The 27,675-nt window shown below is 34.4% G+C and overlaps 1 protein-coding gene across 2 annotated transcripts in view; it reads left to right on the top strand.

The window, feature by feature from the left end:
• Positions 1–27,675, top strand: part of ipo11 (importin 11) — a 178,353-nt gene that overhangs the window by 19,911 nt on the left and 130,767 nt on the right. For both annotated transcript variants that reach the window (XM_067394838.1, XM_067394839.1), the window contains exons 5-8: positions 1,970–2,173; positions 17,987–18,119; positions 18,942–19,000; positions 24,547–24,595. In XM_067394838.1, coding sequence (XP_067250939.1) covers positions 1,970–2,173; positions 17,987–18,119; positions 18,942–19,000; positions 24,547–24,595 — 445 coding nt within the window. The remainder of the gene's footprint in view (positions 1–1,969; positions 2,174–17,986; positions 18,120–18,941; positions 19,001–24,546; positions 24,596–27,675) is intronic.

A 27,675-nucleotide genomic window follows, 5' to 3' on the forward strand; every position in this document is an offset into this window, starting at 1 on the left:
CCATGTGTAAGTATTTAAATCTGCTTCAGTCGCAGGAAACAAGCGCTGTGTGTTGAGCACAGTCTTAGAATGTTTTAACTAGTCATTAATTGTGTGCTCGGCTTTACTGTCTAATGTTGTATTATGTAAAAGTTTTTTTTATGTTAGTGTTTTTTGGAGATTACCATTGTGGTAAAGTGTTGAGCTTGTGCTTGGGTTGAGGACCTGCTAACAAGAATTGCTTTTTTTTTTTTTTTATATATATAATGAAGCAACCACTATGATAGTGCTTTTGCTCAAACCAGTATCATTTCTGGACTGCCAACACTGATTATTACCCCATGTGTAAATAGTTATGTTTAGTTTGTTGCTATGCAAAGAACAAAACAAAAGCATTAATAATCAATCATATGATTATTATATATACACAATTCATCTATTTTTCCACAGCTGATGTATTTTGCTTGCTTTAAAATAAATGTCTCTTGTTTAGTTAAGTTTTTATATTGGACTCTTTTTTTTCTGCAATTGTTTTCCTTGGATTTGCTTCTGAGTTCCATGCAATTTTAAGCTTTTCTTGGTTCATTCCATGTTTTACAGGCAACCTCATGCTAATTCAGATTTGCACAGTTGGTTTTAAATTAATCTGGTTTATTTTAATTCAAGTCTCCATAGTCCAGGTTTTAGTAATCTGTGTTTCAGAAAGCCATTTTTTAAATGATTAACTATTCTGGATTAAGGGCTATCCTGTCTTAATTTAAACCCTGTCCGGGAAACTGCCTCAAAAACTTGCAATTGCGAGTTTATATCTCGCAATTGTCAGAATTGTGAAAAAATTGCAATGATTTTTTTTTATACATTTATTTATTTATTTTTATCTGGTTTTTATTCGGTAGCTCAACTGTAGGATACAACACTAGCAACCACAAGATCATGGGTTTAAACAAGCATGATAGTGAAATGCATTGTAAATTGCTTTGAAAAAAAGTGTTTGCTAAATGCATATTTGTAAATGAGAATAGATTTTGATATGTACAGAATGTACCACTAATTATTCCCATTATTACAAAACAGATCACTAGAATGGAACATTTTCGAACTTTGGTCTAATTTGCAATTATAATCTTGGTTAGAACATTGCTGTGTAATTTGCATTGAGTATGAGATAATCAGAACAGATTACTGTTTTGCCCAAAAATATACACACAACAAAACGCGCAAACAAAAACAACTGTGCATCACATGTACACAATGATTTTTCATAGTTTCTGCCACCGAAACCATTGGTTACCCACCGCATCAACAATTCAGTATTTTTTGGCTTACAAATCTCTTTAATATAAATATAGTTGAATAAAACATTATTATTAATTAGATGAATTAATTTTAAATTCAAAATAAGTGGCTGCAATGACATTTTAGGACACTCCTTCCAGTTATGAGTGAATGTTGAATGTTGAATGTTGTTGTTGTTGTTTTGTTGTTGTTGTTGTTGTTGTTGTTGTTGTTGTTGTTGTTGTTGTTGTTGTTGTTGTTGTTGTTGTTGTTGTTGTTGTTTGTTTTTTAGTGAACAATTTTAAAATGTGTACATTTTACCTGATACCCCTCAGTATTGAATATTTAGTTACATGTAAATATGGTGTAAGAAAATGAAATATGCTAAATTATAAGTCTTCTCCTTCATTACAGCCACAATGTCAAAGAGATTTGATTGCTTAAATTGCTGCTTTAATGGTGGTAACACTTCTGCATTTATGGATATTGGATTAATTATTTTAATTAAAATGGTTAATTTAAATCTCATAACCGTTTAAGACATGTTTGAAAGCCCTAAATGCCCTCAGGAAATGAGGACTGTTACTTCAATAGTCATTCATTTCACATTTAAAAGAATATTTATACATTCACAAAGACAGCTGTGATGCTGTGATTGAAATCTGCTTCTGGACGTGTCCTTGAAATCCCTTTTAAAGTTGCTTTTGTATTGCAGATTGCCACCCAGATAGCAGTGCTCATCGCTAAAGTGGCACGTCTGGACTGTCCTCGGCAGTGGCCCGAGCTGATCCCTATTCTGCTGGAGTCCGTGAAGGTCCAGGACAGTCTTCAGCAGCATAGAGCCCTGCTTACGTTCTATCACGTCACAAAGACTCTGGCCTCCAAACGCCTCGCCACCGATAGGAGACTCTTCCAGGATGTGAGTAGAGCTCTCATGCTCCTTGAATTAATTTGTTATTTTCTGCTCAAGCATTTTCTTTAGAATTATCCCTGCTCGTCAGGATTGTTACATGTCGCATTTTGCTTTTCTTTGTGCAAGGGATGATATTCAGTGAAATATTGATTAATGTTTAAATTAGTTTATTATGTAAGAAGAAAGACACCACAGTGTGATGCAAGAGAAATGAAACTAGCACAATGTAGGAGATTGGTTGCCTTGGACAATGGTCATATGTGATTGACAAACCAAAATCAAGTATTTCTTAGAGCGTCATGGAAGTTTTTAAATGGAACAAAAAAGGAAATTAATTAAATGTTAAAACTTCATGGAAATTCCCATAGTGAAAACATGGCTTTTAAGTTAAAGGATTAGTTCACTTTAAAATTAAAATTACCCTAAGCTTTACTCACCCTCAAGACATCCTAGGTGTATATGAATTTCTTTTTTGGATGAACACAATCGGAGTTATATTAATAAATATCCTGACGCATCTAAGCTTTTTAATGGCAGTGAACAAGACCAACAGTAATGAGCTGAAGAAAGTGCTTCCATCCATCATAAACGTACTCCACACAGCTCTGGGGGGTTAATAATAGCCTTCTGAAGCGACGAGATGCATTTGTGTAAGAAAAATATCCATATTTAACAAGTTATAAAGTAAAATTTCTACAAATATTTTGCTTTGGATGGATGCACTTTGTTGAGCGTCATACTCGTTGATCCCGTTCACCGCCATTATAAAGCTTAGAAGCTCTTTCTTAATTGCTTTCTGCTCTCTTATTATTTTCCCTCTCCATTTTCCACCTTTTTTTTTGATTAGAGAGCATCTTAGCAACTTTCAGTGAAATAGACTATTATTCATCATTTTTCCTGCTGTACAAGCACCTGCCTCTAGGAGGCATTGTTAAGCTGCGCACATGCACACCCTCTGCCCCAGTTCACTGAGCATCCCAGGAGATGTTCAAGCACTCCTGTGTGAAATATCAGCAGATGTTTTGACTTCGAGCTGCATCACATTTTTCCCTCTCTTCTGCATTTCACTGATGTTCTGACTGGCTGCTAGAATTGCAGAAATAAGACACCTGTACCATACCAAGTTGCAGGGAGACTCACAATTTTGACAAGTGATTTATCACTGGCATTTGTTCATGTTAATGCAGGTCCTTTCTTCTCCACCAAGAAATAATTTTCATTTGACCCCTGAAAAATCTTTTCTTAACATCACAACCAGTCGACGGTGAAGAGCTTCCTCAGAACAGTGATTCCCAACCAGAAAATGATTTTGCTTTTGCTTTGTTAAACCTGTAAAAAAGAAATAATGACTTAATTAGATCTTGTTTATAAATAATTTCGCTATTAATTCTTTCACTAGCACATTTCTGCATGAGCTCTCCTGAACCCTTAAAAGCTCATGCACTTCATTAAGAAAGAAACTGGAAAGTTTTTCTTCAGTATCTGTAATTTTAAGTGAATTATTTTAATATTCGCCACTTTTTTATGAGTATAATGCTGAATAATATCCAGAATTAATGTGGCTGTCAGGGTACATGAGACAAAACATTGTATTTCTCATTGTATGTAGAACAAAATTAATATAAAAATTCTGCTGCAACATTTTATAATTATTTAACTCTTGCATTTAAAGAAATGGTTCACCTAAAAATGAAAATAAAAGAATATATTTTGAGAAATGTCTCCATATAAATGGAAGCACTGTTTGAATTTCTTCTGTGGAACATATTTTGAAGAATGCTGGTAACCAAACAGTTTTGGTTACCATTGATTTCCATATATATGAAGACTTTTACCAAATATATTCTTTTTTAATTTTGTATTTTTGGGTTAACTATCCCTTTAAGTGCAAAAACATGCATGTTTGAATGACATAAGGTGAGTAAATAATGACAGAATTTGTTTTTTGAGTGAACTATCCCTTTAAGACTGCTGTTTGACATGCTGTTTAGAGGACTGGTTACTTTTCATATAGACTCATAAAGCACTGTCCAGGCACACTGTAATAAAATAAGATTAATGCCTAGTGGGTGTGAGCAGGCTAACAAGACAGAATTGAGTGTCCGTATGGGAACTATAGTCATCAGCCATAGTAATAAACAGATCTGATTTTATTGTGTAGGCATAAGGCTCACAGCCGGCGTCACATTAGCCTTGAGGTTTTCAGAGAGGAAATCCGTGACTCACTAATTCAAAGCAGAAGTGTGCTTCAGCACATCAGTAGAGCCACATATCATGTGGCATCTATGAATGCGGCAGTTCATTTTGAATTCATGACATGATGTGTCCAAAGGTGTGACTGATGTGACAAACATACAAGCAAGCTCTGTGATTTTTGATGATCAGCAAGCATGTTTAATGCACAGTTATAATATGGTCTCTCAGTCATGAACTGCATAATGTTTTTTATAATGTTCTCTGAGGTCCATTTATAATGTTTTACATTAAAAAAAATCCTAATTTAGAAGTAATTGGCTATTTTCTATCCTGTTTTCGACCCTCTCTTTGTAACACTCTTGTGCAGCATTCAAGACAAGTTAGTCTCTACTGCTATGACTTTTTTCTCTCAGTTCCTAGTTTATATCTTACGATTATCTCACAAAATATGTTTGATAAAAAGTCACAATTACCTTTTATGCTTTTTTATTCTGTAAGACCATGCATGTTGGATTTGTTGTTGATCAATGGCAGCAATTTCATGTTTTCATTTCTGTAAAAGCTTTATACTACAGCAATTTTACTACAACGATTCCACTACCACTGTTCCATATATGCAGAATATGTGGTCTGCATAGGGCACTGGCCACCAAGGGGACACTATCCCACCCTCTATGGGAGCACCATCAACACCACACACCCACCCCCAGAAAGAGATTTCAACCAAGGGGGACACAGAAGTTCTGCATAAGGGACTCATTTTACCAGTAGCTGCCCTGAGCAATTCTGTTACTTTCTTCTTCTTCTCTTTTTCTACTGCACATTCTATAAAATGACTCTCTTCTCATGCCAAGAATGCACACATTCAACACTCAACCAAAAAACGGCTTACATGCATTATACTTTTACTGCAGTAAAAGGAAACTGAATTTCATATTTTCTGCAGGTAGAACTGAAACATGGGAAGTTATGCAGTTTTCGTAATGCCATCAACTGTTAGTATTTTGACAGTCATTGCGCTTTGATTAACTATATGTTCATGTAGAAAACGAATGCTAGTGTTTGACAGAACGACTCTATTTTGAATCCGGTTTGCTGTGTTTTAAAAGAGTTAGTATGTGTTGAAAAATGTTTTTAGCATTTTGAAATGTGAGTTTGTGTAATATGGTGTTGGGCAGAAAATTAACTCTTTGGCTAATTGTGTGATGTAGGTGTGTTGCTGTGTTAAACGTTTAGAAAAAGTACTTTAAGTATTGGTAAATGCTTGTTAGCAATTGAAAAAAACTGTAATAATACATTTAAAAGAAATAACTGATCATCCTCCATAACACGGTCGCTATTTATATATAATACTATATAATCTGTAAAGTCTTGTGTTAAAAAAAGGCAACGACTGACACATTTGTATTACATTCCATTACGTTCCCGCCACACAGTGGGAAAACAAAACCATATCTGTACTGGCTGTGCTGGATTGTCACGGAATGAAACGGTCTATCGCTTTGTTGCTGGATTAATCCTGTGTTTGTGTCTCTCTCGTATTCTCACTTACTCACAATTGTTGGGTGGGGTTAAAGAGGCAATGATGTAAAAGGCATTGATCTTCTGCTCTATGACATCATACGGAGACAAAATCTTAGTCATTTATTTCTCATTTCATGACCCCGTTAAAAATTAAGACTTTAAATACAAGTTATAGACTTGTGAACAATACAAGTTGTTTGGTCACTAGAAGAAATATTTTCTCTCAACATCAAGACATTGTTTAGATAAGAGTATTTTGTATATACTTTTCCCCCCTCAGCAGCGCTTCAACAAAATGACAGTAGCTGTTTTAATATCCTGAGGTTTAAAGACACTGATGTTCAGACCACACAACAAGCGTGCAATCTCTGTTTTTAAAAATGCTTGTCTCTGTTTTGAATGAGAATTTACAGAAAGAAAACATGTCTAAAGTTGTACAGTTGTACAGTCAGTGTGGAGCTGTCAGCGGTTGATATAATTGGTCTCTGAGTGCAAGGATGATATAAAAGGCATAGCAGTAACAAATCAGAGCAAAAAGTAGTGAAGTGAAAAGCAATAGGTTTTCATTGTTAAATAAAAAATAAAATATATTTTCTATGTATTTCTGTTTTTGTCGTTTTGCATTGCTTTGTTTTGCAATATCATCTGCAGTATATATTTCTCTGTTTATCATTGTATCAAAGCAAATGAAATCTACATTATCAGATGGCTTGTATTTTGCATTAAAGCTAGCTTTTTGCACATTTGCACTTGATGTGAACAAGCCTTAAAAGTGAGTGTGTTTTAAAGTAGTTAACAGGTACAATGATATCATGTGACATGTTTTCATTATGCTTCCCATCTGGTAAGATATATGCCATAGTAAAACCAGAGCGCTTATCCGTAGACGACGTGGGTCCTGAACCCCACAGCATCGTTTAATATTCAACAAGTGTTCACTTGCTTTTAGAGGCTCCTGGAGCTCAGTATAATTCTCCAGTGGTTGTATTGTAATGAGACTTGCCAGGTGCTTTGCTGTTGATAACTCCCAAGTCTAGAGGCCCAATACACCTCAAAGCTCCAGAACTGATATTTTTTATTTAGGCTAGGCACTGAACACCTGTCATAGGCATATTTAATTGTGTGCACATGTGACAGTCTTCATCTGGAGGTGGGGGTTGTATGTAAACCACAACTGCACGCTGTATTCCTCAATATTTAGCAACTTGGGAGCAAAGTTGCTTGTAATCTTACTTCTAGCTAATGAAACAGCACAGAAGCGTCTTCTGTTAAATGTCGATAAATTTGCAGCGAGCCTCCGCGTATTGTGAGGAATTAGCACAAATTTTCCCACCTGTCTTTGTCGAGAAGTTTGACTGTGGTCCAGAAAAATTAAAAATTTTGTGAAAGTCTGCTTGTATATAAAGATGATGGATTAGCTTTGCTCACCATACCAATGGCAGCAATTTGTTTCTGGTAGTTTTAAGTCACTTCTAGGATTTATTTGCTAATAAACTTTAAGAAGTGAAATCTGCCTCTTTGCAGTAAAGCTACACATAGCGTGAAAATGCTTTTGAAAAATGCTTTTTCCCACTTCAAATTCAGTTTGAGGCTTTGAGCCGTTTTTCTGGTATGTCTTCTGTCTGAGGTTGTAAATTAGTCTGCGTTTATTGAGCGCTTAAGTGAATTTACAACCTAGGTGAGGAATAGGAGAGATAAAATAAATAGTCATCATTGGGAGAAATCATACCAACCTTGAGCACAGTGAAACTGGGACAAGCCCTTTAATGACAGCGGATATATCAGGTATTCCAGTATTTTATGTCAAAAAAATCAGTGACGTGCAGAGGCCAAAAGTGGTGTTTGGTTTTATCAGGTAGATTTCAGGAAGTAGTATTCAGGTAAATAATAGCCTACAGCAGATATTGAAGTCATCTTGTCGTCTAAGTTGTTCCAATCTGGTGCCATTCGGCACAAATCAAGCACATGATTTGTGCCATTAAAAGAAACCCTATAACTATGAAGCCTGAATATAATGAATATAATGAAAAACCAAACTCATCAGTCTCCACTCCATGTCACGTAAATAGTTTCAAAAGGTGCAGTTCGTTTGTGCTCGGATCACCCAAAATGGTTGTTAGGGCTCGAACGATGCGTTAACATAATCGATTACATTGATTATGGAAATACGCCAATTAGCATGGAGTGTGTTGTAGAGCTGCAACTAACGATTATTTTCGACTAATCTAACAATTATTTTTTTCGATTAGTCGACTAATCTAATGATTATTTTTATACATTTTTTTTATTCATTTAGTGTTCTTTTTTTTTGATTAGCTAATGAATCATTTGGATAACTTTACAAAAAATAAGTACAACTTCTAATATAATATTTCAACTTTTATAAAAAAAAATTCTACTGACTTCTCATGTGATTTATGAGCTTCTACAACTTTTGACCTCCTAACTGATCTCCTTTCCACAAACTGATCGTAGAAATAAAAACAGTATAAATAAAAATGTTAACACTTTACAATAAGGTCTCATTTATTAACATTAATGTATTAACCAACATCAACTAACAATGAACAATATATTTGCTACAGTATTTATTAATCTTTATGTTAGTTAATAAAAATAGTCATTCATTGTTAGTTAATAGTCATTCATTGTTAGTTAGCAATCGTGAATCTGTGAATATGGAGCAGCAGCGACCGTTATCCAACTAAATTAAATGTTTTTTATTTAAATACAAAGCAAAACGACAGTGGAGGTGTAATGTAAAGTTAGCGGTGGCATATTCTTTCCTAATCATCCTAACACTCTGTCATGGCAATATCACGAGACTACTTTTCGCCTCGACGAGAAATCTCGTCACATTTTAATCTCGTGTCACACCCCTAGTGCTCGTGCATCGCAGTTGTGTTGCCGCGGTACGCCATCTTGGTTTTGCAAAGGGAACAAAGGACCATTTTATTTGGCCCCTGTTTAAAGTATTCCCATACTTTTGATAATCGTGGTCTAGGTTTTTGTGATAGAATAGAACTTTCTCCATTCCCAGGAGCAGAAGCCGCCATTACGCGAGATGCATGTACACAATGTGACGTTGCAGCACTAGTGTGTTGACATGTCGCTCTGTTTATTTTGAAGCCCAAAAAATGCATCCATCCATCATAAAAAAAATCCATAAGGCTCCCGGGGGTTAATAAATGTCTATAATAACTGTTTTCCGGTAGATGGCCGTACGCATGGTTTTGCGGCAAAAGAGTGACCTCTGATCTGACGCATGATGTAATGACGAACGTGGAAGCACCAGAGGATAGAGCAAAACAAAACACCTTTCAGGAATTAGAAGTCTAATAATATGAGAAATTTGAAAGAGTCTGAGGATTTGAATATAAGAGAAGAGGAGCTTGAGCCCTATTTGTTTAAATGGCGAGAGGCGTCTAAGCTTACGATACTCCTACATCCTGCATCATATATTGGGGTAACTCTTAATGCACAAGTCGACCTGCGCAGTATGTGTTAAGGGGGTCGCACACCAGACGCGAAGCGCCGCGTCTCTGACAACTCACAGGTATCGCACACCGGCCGCGCACATTATATACGCGCAAGCTCAATTTTGACTCGACTCCTGATAGAAGATCTGCACAATGGGAGTGTTTTACGTCAACAGGGAAACGTTACATGCCTATGCTTTAATATTTCGCACTGAGGTTAGTGTACATGGAAAAATGGCACAACAAAGCAAAAGGAAAGAAAATGCTACGTTTATTATACATTTTTAGACTTTATTCAAGCTGTTAAACTAAGAATGTGAAACTAATGTATCTTGCAGCACAGGGTGAAGTCAGTATGTACATTAACGACGATTTGAGAGAAATATAATATACATTTAATGTAAAACAATGTACATGGCGCTCTGTGGCGCGGCAGGATTTTAAACAACTTCCTGAGTCGTTGCTGGGTGCCGCGGACAGGCGCCGAATGTCGCCGCTGGTGTGCGTACTCTCATAGAAAACAATGCGTTCGAATTTTAAAGACGTGGCGTGACGCTGCGCGGCCCCGAGCTAAGCGTCCGGTGTGCAACCCCCTTAAGGTCATCTGCCGGAAGCTAGTTATTTTAGTTTAAATGTTTTAAATATGGATTTTTTTTCATACAAAAACCCATTCAACTACCATTATAAAGCTTGGAAAAGCTTGGAGCCAGGATATTTTTTAATATATCTCCGATTGTGTTCGTCTGAAAGAATATAGTCATATACACCTAGGATGGCTTTGGGGTGAGAAAATCATGGGATAATTTTCTCTTTTGTGTGAACTAACCCTTTAACTAAAAGTTTAATTCACTGATCAGAAAATAATTAGATTAATCTTAAAAATAATCTATAGATTGACTAGTCATAAAAATAGTTGATCAATTAATCGATCATTAAAATAGTTGTTAGTTACAGCCCTAGTTCTAATCATCTAATGTCTGTTCATTGTGGCACCAGAAGCAGGCCATGGTTGAATGTAACCATTTACCATGGTGTATATCTATTCAACAATTTAAAAAAAATAAAAAATAATTCCCTGACCTCAATTTTGGATGAGGGCAACTGGCAACAAACAGCTCCTCATCCACACTGCTAGTTTTCAATTGTGATTATTTTCTCTGTCAGTTGCAGAAGTTGTTGGAGAAGTTGATGTCATTGCTGCCACACACATTTGTTTGGAAAACTCTTGACTTTAAATCCAGAGTGTAGGTGAAATTCAAGTTTCCATTAAGAGGCTATACTTAGTTTTAAAGTTTACTTATTTTACTGTGCCAAATTAGTTTGCAGAGGCAGGAAATAATTAGTTTGTGCTGATCCCTCCGTCTGACCTGTAGCATGACATAAGCTGCCGCTTCTGTTAATGGTCATGCCATGTTTTGTACAGTGTTCTCAATGTGCTCGGCAATGATTGTGCTTTGCAGAATTATTCCGAAAACAAGACATATTATGTTATGTCTTAAAAAAGATTATAATAAAAAGTTTCCATGGTAATTTGGTAATTACTGTACATTAAGCGCATTGCATATACTTCTTATAATTAACCTAATGCGAACGTGTACTCTCAGATGATTATTTCGGTTGTACCTTCACTCTGGCTTTTCGTAATTGCTGATCATTTCACCTGTTACTTGACTGTCTTGTCAAGCCCACGTCATACAATATAAATGCACAAATAATAACAACCCCCCCCCCATACTATTGGAGAGGTTTTTTCAAATGTGTTTCACAGTCTACACATCATTTGCTCTCATTGCTCACATCCTGGCCACCTGGTCTTTCCAGCAGTTGCTACATTTGCACTACAAATGGCAAATAACTATGTTGAGCCTTTTGGCAAATGTAAACAGCATTTGCAGTGTAGCTCAAAATTTCAATACTAATTGTGCAGAAAAAAATGTTGTCTTTGGATGCACAAATTGGACACCTTTGGCATATTCTACAGATGGTCTTTCATCTGTAAAATGAGGATGTTGACGTCTTTCAGAACAAGAACATTTGCATTTTGCAATATATCAAATTGCAGTCTACTGATAGAGGTAGAAGAACTATGCACTTCTGTTGCATTTGAAAATAAGGATAATAAATGAGTGCGTTGTGATGGACCTTTGAAATGATGTGGCAAAGGCACCTCTCTTGAAGATTTTTCTTTTTTCTTTTTTCTTCTAGTGTTCCAGTTCCATGTGAGGTTTATGCTTTATTTAAATACTTGAATATGTAATATTTAAATATAAAATTCATTTTATTAATACATTTTTAATTTTATATGTTTGTAAACATGACTGATAAGTGATTATTATAATTTAATTAATGAGATTAACGGATGCAAAAGAAACATCCTAAACTCTATTTGCTGGAGGAGACACTGGCTCCTTTAGTGGTGCTCCTGCAATAAATGCAGTTATCTGCAATACAATGTGCAAAACCAAATGGGAATTTGTGATGTATGTAATTCCCAAGGTCACTTTTCAATGCATAGAAATCCTTTTTTTTATTGTCCTGTCCATTGTAGACAATTTCTATTATCTGTATTCTCCAACTGTCGTTTCACAAGATGTTCTGCCTGTAGCGACATGTTGAGTGTATGTTTTGTCTTCTGCTATACTATGGCTATTGCTGTGGTGTAAATGATGTGCGAGACCAAAGTATGTCCAGGGAAATACAGTATACTGTGATCACAACCTCATGTGTTAAAGCATCACTGACAGCAGATTAATATGATCCTGTTGAATTGAATTTGACAGAAAGAAAACAGTTCTGTGACCTCAATCAAAAGTCATTATTGATTGTTTTTAAGAAAGTGTGTGATAAGAATGGTGATGTTTTTATGTGAAGTATAGTTAAATAAATAGTGATATTGCTGCCTCTTTGTGATCTTACTTGTGGAAACTTACAAAACAAGCAGTATAAACAGTAATGCAACACCTTTGAGTTCTGATGTAATGTGGAGAAATGCAGTCTAAAAGTTAAACATCACTTAATTACTCTACTTTTTGATTCTTCCAGATTGTTCCTACAAAGTGGAGACTAATATTTTTTTCAGAACACTATTGTCATTTTCTCACCCTATATAAAATGTATATATTTATTTCTCGATTTGAATGGATTCTCATTTTGATGAACTGATATCGATTCTTTTGGATTTAAGAATCAATGTCGGTTTATCTAAATGAGAATCGATTAAAATCGAGAAATCAATATAGAAATTTTTTTGTCTATGCTGTTTTCAGTGTGCATCCCATTCATAGAGCCCTATGAAATCAGTTTTATTTTTTCCCAAATTCTGTTTTATTTTTTCCCAAATTCCATTTTTTCCATTTTAATTTTTCTGGATTCCGTTTTTTTCCGTTTTATTTATTTTTTGATCACTAAATTAAATTTTAGTAATCAAAATGCATGTCTAATTAATTGAAATAATGGATCTTGTCCAATTTACTAACAATTTAATAAACGTTTAACAAATCTTTTTTTAATTTTTTTAGGGCCCTATGATAAACTTTTTAGTCTTTCCCCTCAAATTTTATTTTTTAACAAATTCTGTTTTCTGGATTCCATTTTAATGGTTTAATTCCATTTTAATAATCAAAAAGCATGTCTAATTAATTGAATTCTTAAAAACGACAATATTTATTAATTAAAAAATATATTTTTATGATTTTTTTTTCAGAAGTTCTGTTGGGTATTTAAATTTTTCAATGCATAGCATTTAATTTATCTTTTAATCATGAAATTAAACTTTTTTTGTCAAACAATGTGCTGCACAACAGAGCTTTACTGTTAAAATTAAAACATGGAAGAAACACTGAGATTGTTTAAAAATATATTTTAATAATTATTAAATTAATTTATCTAAATTCTACTGTACAACAGTTATATGTTTCTGTCAAGTTAAATCTTTTAACTTTTCCAAAAAAATCAAATCTTTTCAACTTTTATTTTGACGGTTTGCCTAGAGCTTTGAGTTTCTCTGTGTTTATGACGGTAGTTTTCTCAAACAAAGCGGTTAAATGCTGATGAAGTGACTTTCAGAGCAGCTCTGGAGATGGATTCATGCGTTCATATAGTGAGTCGACAGAGGACGAAAACACTACGAGCGTCGCACGTGCTTCAGCGTGCGTGCGCCCGCGTGATTGTGTATGAGGCGGTGTGAAGTAAATGAAACTGCGCTTCCGCATCATTAATTTCAGAGTCACACAGGCATGCAGGATTCATGTTTAAATAGTATTTTTGCAGTTTAATATTCACAGATACTAGTATATATCGCAATTTAATTTAAGTGTACTGACCTGCTTTTAATTCATTCATCAAAAATTTGATAAATTCCGTGATATTCCACGTTATATAGTAAATTCCGTTTTTATGAATGGATTCCGCGATTCCGTGATCGCGGAAATTATAGGGCCTTACATTCATAAATCACAATAAGCTTTGTGCTTTGTTACTTTTTATATGAAACAAAGTCTCAGCTTTCAAATTTTGTCAATTGTATTATGAAATTCAATCAATAAATCCCGTTTTGGTGCTGTTTATTGTGGCATGACACCTCTCTGTTGCCATCTTAGATCAAGCGAAGTGGCACATGAACATGTTCTTCAATATTTAATGTATGTTTGAATAAATCTGTCTTGAAAATAGCCACCATTTAAATGTTTATATTTCAAAAAACAAATTGAAGTAGAAATAATTATTTAATTAAAAAGTTATTATTATTACATTATTATAAAAACTTCCTTATGTGTAATTTAAATTTTTGTATTAGGGCTATTGATTTAACTAAATAATAAATTAGCTATGGAAATGAATTATAACAACTTTCAACACACAAATGCATCTAATATGATAAAACAGCACTGCGTTACCCCAATTACGCATGACTGGAAGAAGCTATTGTCTGCGGCATAATAAAAGTTCCAATGCTCTCGAGCAATGTCATGTGTCATGACTCGTGCTTGTCTCTCATTAGCAATTGCTCCAGCAACCTCGTTCCACACCAATGGTTTTCAGCCACACCCTGCTTCATACTACAGTAATGTTAATAAATCTTTAATACATTAATTCATGCATGAATATGATTTCTGCCCGAGTCTCGTCGGATTCTTTTCCACTGGCTATAGACGTGAAGATGACACCTCCCATGATTCCGTAAAATCAAGGCGTCAAGCTACGCCTTTGTTTTTATTTTTGGTTGTAAACATATAGGATATACTATTGAACTCAATTATTTTTTTACATTTTTATTTCAATTTTGACTACTTTAACCATAATCCAACATTTCTTTCCAAATGATTTAGCTGTAAGCTGTAGCTAGAAAATGTCATTCACACAAATCAGGGTTTTAAACCATAGACATCTGATAAGAGGGTTGCAAACCTCAGTCCTCCCACTCACCTCTTTTCACTGACCATTTGTCGAAAAAGGAAAAAAAATAATTTCACACCAGTTTTTTTTTTTTCACCCTGTTCGTGTAAAGTGCCATCCTTTTGTCACACCTTTTAATGCCTATAACACTGCATCTTTTTTTTTGTGCATCCAACTTTCTGTAAGATGTACTGAAATGGGTCATAAATTTTCACTTTCATGCATCTCTGATGGGGATTCAGTAAAGCATGTTGCCATAGTGATAAGAAGGCCAAGCCCCAGTCAGTGTAGATGTGTGCCTATTCTAGGTTTGGACTGCAAATTGCTTTTTTTTTCACTGTGAAACATGTCTTCTGTAATATTTTAGTAGAATATGATGCTTTTCTCTATGAAGTGAATTTAAATTTTTTCCCCCCCAATAGCAGCTGCATTAGTGAGTTCTGCTTTAATCCATGATAGTAATTTAATTGTACTTTCTTTCAAGTAGTCATCATTATGTTGTTTCCTCCCCTGAAAATGCCATTTATCATTATACAAAGTCATTTATTATGCAACTCATATATGTAATTAATGCTAATCATCATCATCTATGCAAAACAGAAAACAGATTGAGTTTTTGTTCTTGTCTGGCAGCTCCTTTGAAGTGCTCTTCAAGGATGGCATTCTGTGCTGCAGTCTTTGACGTGCTTGCGTCCTCTCTGGTGGTTTGAGAATATCTTTAAATGAACTGTGGAAGATATAACTGCTGACGTCTCACTGTCCTTAAGCTATGAAGAAAACATTTTTCTCTGCACTGGATGATTTTGTAATGTAATGAATCACAGTTTTCTTCATAAATGTGTGTTGGTTGTTTGGTTGGCCAGTTTTTGTTACATATGCATTTTTTTGTCATTCTGAGATATTTCTATTTTTGCTTTCCCCATAATGGAGATTTATGTTGATGCTGTAATGCCTGAAATAAATTAAGCTTTAAAAAATCACTGCCCTTTAGAAATATTTGGGTGCTGCCAAGTGAATGTTGATCTCATCCATTTATTATCACAAAATAAACCCCTTCAGGTTTGTGGAAAATCACCCTTATTTTGAATTAATGCATGACTAAATGTACTTTATTCTGTTAATTACACAGCTGTTTAACAAATGAAGATACACACTACAATGGCATGAAATAATGATTTGAGTTCATTATTTTATTATCTAGATCTTATGTGGTTTATGCAGCTATTACATACATAAAAAAAAATTGCCCTATAGCATTAAGACAACACTGCAACAATATTAATTTTAAAAATGTCATATTGCTATCTTAATCTATTATATATTAATCTACACTACCATTCAAAAGTTTGGGATCATTAAGTTCAGAGGTGTAAAGTATTTGAGCAAATGCAATTAGTTACTGTACTTAAGTATCTTTTTAGCTACTTTGTAGTTGTACTGAGTATCAAATATATTAGCAACTTTTACTCTCTACTTGACTACATTTTTGAACAAGTAAATGTACTTTTTACTCCAATATAAATGTGATGAGTAATGCAATTAAACATTAGATTTTTGATGGCACCTAACTTTTTCTGCAGCAGTTTATTTCTGCTATAAAGAAGTGATATCGGCATCTAAGGTCATTGAAGGTACTATATCTTGTGCGTTTTGCTTTTACTCACACAAACTTGTCAACAAGACTACTTTATGTGAATGTGAGTGCATAGCAGGTAGTTGTTGAATCGCAGGTGTATGATTTATGAGATGAGGTCATGACTGCAGCTGGTGATGAGGTCGAAACCAGCACATCCAGTGCAAGTACACTTTGACTTTTTAATTTTACTTAACATATTTTATTCACTGCTATGTTGACAATACCTTTTTGATGGATATTGGTTTATTTATGGCCTTTTTGAGCACTTGAGCTTAACTTTTTGTTTGTAGACGTTTAAGAGGCTGTTGTGACCTTGATTTATTGCAATATTGAGTATTCAGTTTTATTTTGATTTTAGAAAATAAATATGATTTCGCATCTTACAAATGAACCGTTTCCTATTTTCACTGGCATGTCTCTTAGTTGTCGAGGACTAGTGCATATTTTAGCTTACAAGTACTGTTAAAATCAGATGCTCTAAGACTTTTACTCGAGTTGTATTGGAATTGGTGACTTGAAATGGAGTCATTTTCGCTGTAAGGTATCAGTACCTGAAAACCATACTTAAGTAAAAATACACTTTAAGTTTTTAATTAATTAATACTTTTATTCAGCAAGGATGCTTTAAATTGATCAAAAGTAACCATACGAAAGAATTCTATTTAAAATAAATGCTGTTCCTAAAATTTTATGTTTAAAGAATACTGATGGGGGAAAAAAACAAAAAGAAGAATCTTAAGGATCATGAAACACTGAAGACTCTTGTAATAGCCACTAAAGTGAGGCTTTGCCATTACAGAAAAAAAATACTAATTTGAAATGTATTAAAATAGAAAACGGATATCTTAAATTATAATAATATTTAATGTACTTTTTCTGTTTTTGAGCAAATAAATGCAGCCTTGATGAAAGACTTTTAAAAACAAAAATAAATCTTACTGACCTTTGAACAGAGTATATATTTTGAATTTATTATTATTAATTTAGTTTGATGTCAAAGTAACTTTTTTGTGAACTTTTTTCCTGATTTTACATGTCAATGCCTTTTTTTTTTCTATTCTTATTTCTTCCAGATCTTATTTCTTCCAGCTTTTTTGTTTTCTGTTTTTTCCCCATTCATTTCTTTTTGTTTAACTGTATGATGAATGAATCTGCAAAGCTCCCTCTCTTTCTTAACAAATATTAGCTGATATTATAAGTAAAGGGATAGCAAAGAGATAAGGAAATAAATTCAAAAATTACATCAGGAATCATCAAAGAGCTGATACAGCATCCAGAGGTGCAGGTAAAAATGTGGTTTTCTCCTTCATGAAGAAAAGCATTTTGCGTAATCCTGCTGCTTATGCACAGTAGTAGCATTGGGTACTGGCTTTATCGGTCTTTGGTGCACCAAAGTAAAGTTAGCATAGTGGGCACATCATATCAAAGATGCACTGAAGCAGCTAAGACTTTAAGCATATCTGCCAAATATCTCAATCAAATTGTAGCTCTGTCTATGTTAATGCCTCCTATGAATCATCACAAAATGCTAATTTAGACCCTCTGTTATTGTGCTTCTGTTTTTTTTTTTTTTTTTTTTTTTTTTTTTAGCTGGCATCAAGCATCTATAGCTTTGCCTGCTCTCTGTGGAATCATCACACGGACACATTCCTACAGCAAATCTACGCTGGAGACCAACAGACTGCTCTTAGCTCCCTGGAGCGTACTCTCCTCTCTCTAAAAGGTGTATACACACACACACACACACACACACACACACACACACACACACACACACACACACACACACACACACACACACACACACACACACACACAGACACAGACACAGACACAGACACAGACACACACACAGACACACACACAGACACAGACAGACACACACACACACACAGCCAGTGCTAAAACACTTATGCTTCTTAGAAAATTTCCCAGCCTACGACTGTAGATTACAGACTTAAGCAGACTAAAAGCACAGTCACTGGTTGAGTTAATGTTGCAAACCACTCACTGCTCTTGACTGGATCATTTTTGTAGCTTTAAGCCCTCTGCAATCGAACATGAACAGAGAGTTAGGCTTAAAAACTGAAACAGTACTGCCTTTAATTACTTTTTATTACTTGAGTTGAATAATTACTTTACTTATTATACTTATATTTGTGTAATTATTACCAGTGTAGTATTTATGACTATTAACTGAAAGAATACATGGAATATTTGTACTTTTAAAAATAAGTCGTTCTGCAGGATAATTTTGAATGTGTTAGTGAAGGCAAAAGATGTTTTAAAAGACATTAAAAGAAATGGTAAGCAGTTTTAAAACTAGCGATATACACTTTTTTTTTAACCATTCATGTAAATCCTAGTAAAATAGTGAAATAAGTGAGTGAAATAAGTTAACTATTATATTTATTGTGCCTAATCATGTATGGTTATATTAAGGGTTTTTCCCTTATTTAGCATATAAATAATTTAAATAATTTAATTGGTAAATGAAATCTTTAAGATCTATGGTTTTGCATTGATTGTTTTGTTCCACTTGCAGTTCTTCGGAAGCTTACTGTGCATGGATTCAATGAGCCGCATAACAACATGGAAGTCATGGTGAGCTCTTGAGTATTACAAAAAATACATGGTGTATCATATATATATATATATATATATATATATATATATATATATATATATATATATATATATATATATATATATATATAAAATATAAAACGGTTAGTTTCTGTCCTTGATTCAGTTTATTACCTGCGTTCAGATTTAGCATTTCCTTCAGGTCAGTCCTATGTTCATAATAAAAACTGTTTAAATGTTCACTGCAATATCTTGTCATTTTAACAGTTAAGGGGTTTTCCCATGACTAACAGTGCTAGTCAAAGCATTTGTCAGTTGCGTCTTGTTCCATTTTCAAAACAATTCAGTCTTTTCAATATAAAAGTCTTCGCTACTGACTGACACACTCATAAAGACAGTTTTTGCCACCATCTAATGGCATGAAACATTTTTATTGTGTGGTACCCATTTTATAAAATCAATATAACATTTTATATGTAACATTTTATACCCAAAAATTATTCAGACACTTTGACCTGACTGTGTTTTTCTTAAGTGTTATCTGACATAATGTTAGATTAAAATCTCAATCATAGGTAGAATATTTGTAGTCTCAGTCATCAGATTAGAAACAGGCGCCTCAACCCCTGTGATGTGTGGCAGCAGCAGCAATGACCAAGCAGACACAGATCAAGTGTGGTACAAAGCATTCCCAGATTTATGTAGGAAGAATGGTCATATTTATAGACATCGGTCAAACAACAATCTCCAGGGTGGCTTGAGCATCCAATCATACGACTTAAGAATCAAACCTTACCATGTATGGCATTTCAAGAAATATAATAACAAATAAGAAATGTATGTGCATAAATGTGTGTGTGTCTTCAACTTCTGGATGCCTGTGAGAGTGTCAGTTTGTTCAAGGACTACTACTACTTGTTTTGTCTAGGTAGGTGCATGATGTGCACAATGGGAAAATCCCAAGACACAAAGAAAGTCAAAAAGTGAAGCCCAAGAAATAAGAAATTATTTAACAAATAGTTAAGATTATTATTTTTTTCTGGCAGTTTAACTCTGACATCTTGTCATATTTTATTACCTTTTTTTTTACACTATAGTGAATGAACTGTATTAATTAATGAAATGTTCAAGGTGTCTGAATAAATTTTGGTTTGACTGTATATGTAACTAATGCCATTTGCTCTCACTGCGGTTCAAAGGAACAAAGGAATGCCAGGTTAAATTCTGAAACTGAGTAGTTGTTTGCAAGTAAAATCAACCTGAGGGTTATGATGTTAGTGTTCTGACATTAAAAATAAATCATTGCACATAAATGAGATGCCCATTCTCAAGTGGAAGATAGGGGATGATAAAAAAAATAGGTCAGTGTGAATATTTAATGCATTACATATATCCTGAGGTAGTTATGCGTAAAACATTAGAAAATCGCTACTTTAAACACATTTTCTGCCTTGCTTTGACACATAAGAAATAACAGTGAATTATTTGTTCACTTTGTTGTATTTAAATGAGTTAAAAGAGAGTTTTGTCACAATGTAATCTGGATACGAGGAAAATTTGCTGACACAAAGCACACGCTGAAGTGCAGCCAGCCCCTGCAGGAAGCCCATATGGTGCCTTCATCTTTTAATGCATCTGTGGGAGTTGGCTTATCAGAGATAATTTTCAAATTACATTGTTGCGATCCTTCCTAAACCTTAATGAGTTTTTGGAAAAAACAAAAAAAACAACTGAAATTGGCAGGAAACAATGAGTCAAAGAAAGTTTTATAGCTTTATTAGTGCAATGCAACAATGCAAAAAAATATTTGATGTAATAGATGTTACGCTGAGATTTTACACGTATTTGCTAGTCTCAAAGGAAGAATACTTCCTATGAACATAGTATATGAGGATATTTCTGTATAGGATGTGGTGGTGCATATCGAATATTCACAGTATATTCAAAACGAATATATTTTTCCATTTATTCCCTTTTCCAAAGTTTTTTTTTAATTTTATTAAACCCCTGATCCTGCAGTCCATTTGTTAGACTGTCAGGATGACTACATTTTTGGAGCCTGTGCAACTGACATTTTGAATTTGAGCTTATTAGTTCTGGTGAAGAAAATGATGATGGCACCATTATTGATCCCTTCTGGAGGTAAGACAACTCAAAAGAGAATATTTTCAATGAGCTGCTGCCTTTGGCTATCAATCAACCACCAAGGTACAGAGAAACCGTGTTCTCCCGCTTGGGCTGTTGCTCTCTTGTCTCTCTGGAGTCTCTTGGACTTTAATGTCGTCTTTCAACTCAAAGCCTGGTAGTCACTGCCATAAAATAACCATTTTTTTTCAATCCTCCTCATGCTTGTTGCTCCATCCCTATCAAACACAGAGCATCTTCAGTCTGCCTTTGACTGATGCCCAGTGTCCGAAGTGGACTTCACAGGTAGTTTGGCCACCAGTGAGATTTGTTATCACAGGGAGCTTATATGTTAGCCACTGCAAATGGCATAAGAAACAAGTGAACATCAATATATTACATAAAAAGAAGTTAAGAAGGAAATATCACTTTCGCCACAGATATGGCCTGCCGCAGGTCAGTAGCTGAGTATCTCTTCAGCAAGCCGACTTGCAAACTGAGGCAAATGAAACTGAAAGTTCAGTTTCTTGAACTCAACACAGTCATCTTCATTAAAAGGATTGAGACTAATTGATTTTTAGCAGTGCTGATGCCACTTTCTCTCCTTTTGCGGTCTTTGATCTGAAATTAGCTGATGATAAATAAATTGCATCTCATATCTTTTGCTTTTGACTGATGTGAACTCTGTTAAATTTGCATATAGCATGGGAATTGAAGATCAGATTTATTTTCGTTTTGCCGAGACGCATTTATGTAGCTATTAATCAGTAAAAATGCATGAAGTGATCCTAGGCCCAATGACACCTTATAGTGTAACCAAATAATTTATTTATATATATATTAAAACTAATGATTACTTATATATATTTATACATAATTTTATTTTGTACATTTATTTTTATTTATTTAAATGATATAAAACCTAATACTTATTTATATATGAAAAAATACTTCTGACATTTAGCTACTGTTTATACTGTTTATACATATACAATGTATTCTTTATAAAATGTTTTGATAAATACATATTGATGTATTGTATACATTTATATGAATTATAGGCCCGGTTTCACAGACAGGGTTTAGCCTAAGCCAGGATTAGGCCTTAGTTCAATTATGATATTTAAAGGTGTCATCGAATGTTTTCTTACAAGATGTAATATAAGTCTAAGGTGTCCCCTGAATGTGTCTGTGAAGTTTCAGCTCAAAATACCCTATAGATTTTTTATAAATTTTTTTTTATCTGCCTATTTTGAGGCATATTTAGAAATGCGCCGATTCAGGTTGCGGCCCCTTTAAATCGCACGCGCTCTGCCCCCGGAGTTCGCGCTTGCCTTAAACAGTGCATAAACAAAGTTTACACAGCTAATATAACCCTCAAAATGGATCTTTACAAAGTGTTCGTCATGCATACTGCATGTATGCCTCGGATTATGTGAGTATTGTATTTATTTGGATGTTTACATTTGATTCTGAATGAATTTGAGGCTATGATCCATGGCTAAAGCTAACATTACACATTTTTGGAGAGATTTATAAAGAATGAAGTTATGTTTATGAATTATACAGACTGCAAGTGTTTAAAAATGAAAATAACGACGGCTCTTGTCTCCGTGAATACAGTAAGAAACGATGGTAACTTTAACCACATTTAACAGTACATTAGCAACATGCTAACGAAACATTTAGAAAGACAATTTACAAATATCACTAAAAATATCATGATATCATGGATCATGTCAGTTATTATTGCTCCATCTGCCATTTTTCGCTATTGTCCTTGCTTGCTTACCTAGTCTGATGATTCAGCTGTGCACATCCAGACGTTAATACTGGCTGCCCTTGTGTAATCCCTCGATCATGGGCTGGCATATGCAAATATTGGGGGCGTACACCCCGACTGTTACGTAACAGTCAGTGTTATGTTGAGATTCGCCTGTTCTTCAGAGGTCTTTTAAACAAATGAGATTTATATAAGGAGGAGGAAACAATGGAGTTTGAGACTCACTGTATGTCATTTCAATGTACTGAACTCTTGTTATTTAACTATGCCAAGATAAATTCAATTTTTAATTCTAGGGCACCTTTAAGTGTTTCTTTTTATAAACGTACCTTAGAAAAAAAACATTACTGGTGTGCATCTTGAGACAAAACATTGGCACTGACATATTTTAAAGGGATAGTTCACCCAAAAATGAAAATTTGATGTTTATCTGCTTACCCCCAATGCATCCAAGATGTAGGTGACTTTTTTTCTTCAGTCGAACGCAAATTATGATTTTTAACTGCAACCGGTGCCGTCTGTCAGTCAAATAATAGCAGTAGATGGGAACTTCAACTATAACAGTAAATAAAACTTGCTTAGACAAATCAAAATTAAAACCTGCGGCTCGTGACGACACACTAATGTCCTAAGACACGAAACGATCGGTTTGTGCGAGAAACCGAACATTATTTTATAAAATTTTTACCTCTAATACACCACTATGTCCAACTTCGTTCAGCTTCCTGTTAGTGAGGTCAAAAAACGCGTTTTTCGCCCATATACTTCAATGAGCGCGAGACATCACTTCCGTTGTCAGAGCGCGATCAGACCTCACTAGCCGGAAGCTTAACGAAGTTGGACATAGTGGTGTATTAGAGGTAAAAAATGATATACACAATATATATATACACAAAATTTTCTTCATTCTTGAATGCAGAGCATTGCAGATGAGCGATTTATGTCGGATATATCCTTTTTTTTTGTGTGTAGTGCAAGTTTAAGGGATAAAGAAATTTAGGTCTGGTATCACAGACAGGGTTTAGATTAAGCCAGGATTAGACTTTAATTTAAGTAGCTTTTATAAACGCACACCAGAAAAAAACATTACTGGTGTGCATCTTGAGACAAAACAATGGCACTGACATTTTTACGATATGTCAGTGCAAGTTACTTTCAGTTAAAACGGCTCAAACATGCATTTTAGTCTGGGACTAGGCTTAAGCCTTGTCTGTGAAACCAACGGTATATGTACATTAATATGCACACAGTTGCATTTTCACTTCATTTGTACCACTAAAATGACAGTCAGTTATCCCATTGTTTATAGACTGAAAAGTTCTAGTGTTAAAAGCAAATTTACTGCTGTAATTTACTGTTTGTGGTGCAGAAATTTACATCTGCCAGCAGAGTGTTACTTGTGCCGTGCTGATCGAACTGGTTCCATTTATTTAACAACTGTTCTAGGACTGTATCCTGGCACGGCAGGCACTCTCTAAATCTCTCCTCCGACACGTCACGTAAACATTCTGTCCTTCCCCAACCTAAGATTGCCTGGGGCTTCCTGCCAAATCTGCCTTCAACATGAAAACTTAGATGTTGTCAGCGGCATGATCTCAAAGTCGCCAACCACACCTGATACCGATGTTTCATTTACTATCTCTCTCTCTTTCCCTAGGGCTTCCTCAATGCAGTGTTCGAGAGGCTAAAGCAGTTTCTAGAATGCTGTGAGTATTACATGCTTTTTGTTTTATAATAACAATAGTGTAACACCGTTTTTAGGATTGTTTGAGTTTTTTCCAATGACGTAGGAATTTGAAACTTTTTTTTTTTGTCTTAAGCCAGCTGCACACTGTGCGATTTATAATATTCCTTTAAGACTGTTGCTTGTCAGACTGTACGAACATGATCCCGGCTGTAAGCCAAGTCACACTGTAGGATCTCAGTTGTCATTAATGTCAGACTGTACGGCAGTCAAGAGACATTAAAAACGGATGCAAGCAAGATGACTCGTCCAGGGTTTTAAGTGATCAATCTGTGACAAGTTGGGTGACTACATGCGGGATAGAAATTATGGCTAGCAAACAAAATTTTGATTAAGACTTTTCTTAAAGAAAAAAAAGATGTGAGTGTGGTGCAAGTGGTGGTTTGTTGTTGTCTCATTGATATCGTCATTGAGTTGACGGTTGTCGTAAAAGAAGCCACACTGCAGGACTATGCTTCAAATCTTCAGACACTGCCAGAATTTTGTTGGAGGTAAGATGTGATTGCAGTGGTCATTAATCGGCTGTCGGTGAACATGTCAAACTAGCGATCAAAGACTTCAAATTTTGGTCTAGGATCAGAGGAATCTTATATGATTTACAAAATTTGCCTCAGACAGCCAAAATGTGGCCAAAATCGTAAAGAGTAACCTGGCTTTAGTAAATCTTATGACTTGTAAACACTTGATGTACACTATCTTTCAAAAGTTTGGGGTTGGTAAGATAATGTTTTTGAAAGAAGTCTGCAAGGCTGCATTTATTTGATCAAAAATACAGTAAAATAAGAAATATTGTGAAATATTATTACAATTTAAAATAACTGTTTTCTATTTGAATATATTTTAAAATGTAATTTATTTCTGTGATGCAAAGCTGAATTTTCAGCATCATTACTCCAGTCTTCAGTGTCACATGATCCTTCAGAAATCATAATATGCTGATTTGGTGCTCAAGAAATGTTCCTTAATAATAAGGAATGTTTTTTATTATTATCAATAGTTGTGCTGTTTAATATTTTTTATGGAAGATTCTTTGATGAATAGAAAGTTCAAAAGAACAGCATTTAGTAAAAAAATTGTAAATCTTTTGTAAAACAATAATTTTAAATTATCAATTTTTATCTCTTTTACACATCCTTGCTGATTAAATTTAAAAAAATTCATACTTACTGAATTTTTTCAAAAAAAAAAAAAAAAATACAAACATACTGACCCCGAACTTTTGAACAATAGTTTAGATATATTAAATTTAAAGGTGCACTCAGTAAATTCTAGTTTGTTGTGCTGGCCAAAGTTTTCAGTTATTGATGCCATTGTAAAAATGATTAAATGATTAATTCATTCTGCCAGCAAAAGTATCCAATAACAGCAGGTTAATGAGATGAAGTAGGTCCAATACCCATTTGTCTAGTTATGTGATAACATGTCAACTGCCATGAGGCAACCGAATTCATGTAAAATATCACTGTTTTTATTAGGCTACTTGTCTGACAGGAGTAATCGCATATGAAGATACATGATTTTAAACATTTTCAGTACTATTCATTTCTTTGTGTAACATTTTTTTTTTAATAAGGACAAATATCTGAGAGCACCTAAGATTTAAAGACTTTTCCCCACTGTGCACTGTTAGACTTTTTTTTTTTTTTTACAATTAAATTTTATTCAAAGCTATTCCCATTTGGACAATAAAGTGGTATGATATTATAGTGGAACTGGATTTAGAGAAACAGCCATTTAGGAGAAATTAACATTTTGCCTGTAGGAGTTTTTAATCCTCAGCCCATCCAGAGATAACAGCCACGTTTTAAGGTTACAGAGCTCATTATCTGTTATTAGGTAAAGAAAAAATATTCCTGTTCATTTTTGACTGTCAATTTAATACAAATACATTTTTTTTTTTCATTATTAAGCCTAAATTTATATCAGATTGTGCATTTTGAAATGTTACAGGTTCGTTGTGCTTCAATATTATCTTTTTCTGCAGTTTAATCCAAAAAAAAATTATATAAGTAAAAAAGGTTTGTACGAAAATAACTTTTAGATATTTCTGATTGAGATCACAAGGTTAATTCTGATGGACTGGGGTTCTTTATTGCTAGAGTATAGAGTGCATAGTCAAAGGCTGAACTAATTTATTTTTGAAAGATCACCACTTCAAAGGCTCCAACTAAATTTCTGCTAAAGCAAAAGACAATAAGGCCATATCTGCATGGCTTCACCTGGAGACACTGTGGCCTGCTTTTCCCAGGCTTGTCGTTGCATGAGTTATATGTCATCAGATGAGACAGCAGCAAGCTGTTATCTACTGGTAATATCATAGGCAATATGTTCTCCTGGCTGGGCCGCAGGTCAGGTTCCATTCGGCCTGTTGGTATTTCGGCGTGGATGAGAGACTTAGCTTATGAGCAAACAGAATGTGAAATATCAACTCTGGGCCAGATAAGGTCCCTCATATAATCCAAGCTTTTTGGGTTCTATTCATTTCTTCATTTCTCTCCACACTGAGAAATTGATGCCCAATCCCCTTGAAAGGTTACCCTTCTCTATCACACTGTATCATGCTGTCCTGAGTGTTGACTTGCAAGGAAACAGATTAGTTTCCGCCGTTTGGCTGCTTCGAGGAGCTGCTTTTTTCATTTTCTAATTTTTGGCTTTCGTTTGACTGATTTAGTATGGAAGCTTGTTTCCGCCATGGAAAAAAGGTAATTGCGAATTTTTTATCTCACAATTCTGACTTTATAGCTTAAAATTGTGAGTTTTTATCCTGCAATTTTGAGGACAAAAGTCAGAATTGTGAGAGATAAACTCAATTACAAGTTATAAAGTTTGAATTGCAAAATAAAAACTGGTAATTATAAGAAAAAAAGTCAGAATTGTTAGATAAGTTTCAGTTACCTTTTTTGTTTTTATTCCGTGGCGGAAGATGATTTAGCGGAAAGAAGCTTCCATTGATAACAATTATTTTTTCTATTTTGCATAGATAGCTATTATGATCAATCACAATAAGTAAATTTGTACTATGTATAAGATGCGTTTAATGAC

This window comes from Chanodichthys erythropterus, chromosome 9 (genome assembly GCF_024489055.1).
Source record: "Chanodichthys erythropterus isolate Z2021 chromosome 9, ASM2448905v1, whole genome shotgun sequence".
Lineage (NCBI taxonomy): Eukaryota > Metazoa > Chordata > Actinopteri > Cypriniformes > Xenocyprididae > Chanodichthys > Chanodichthys erythropterus.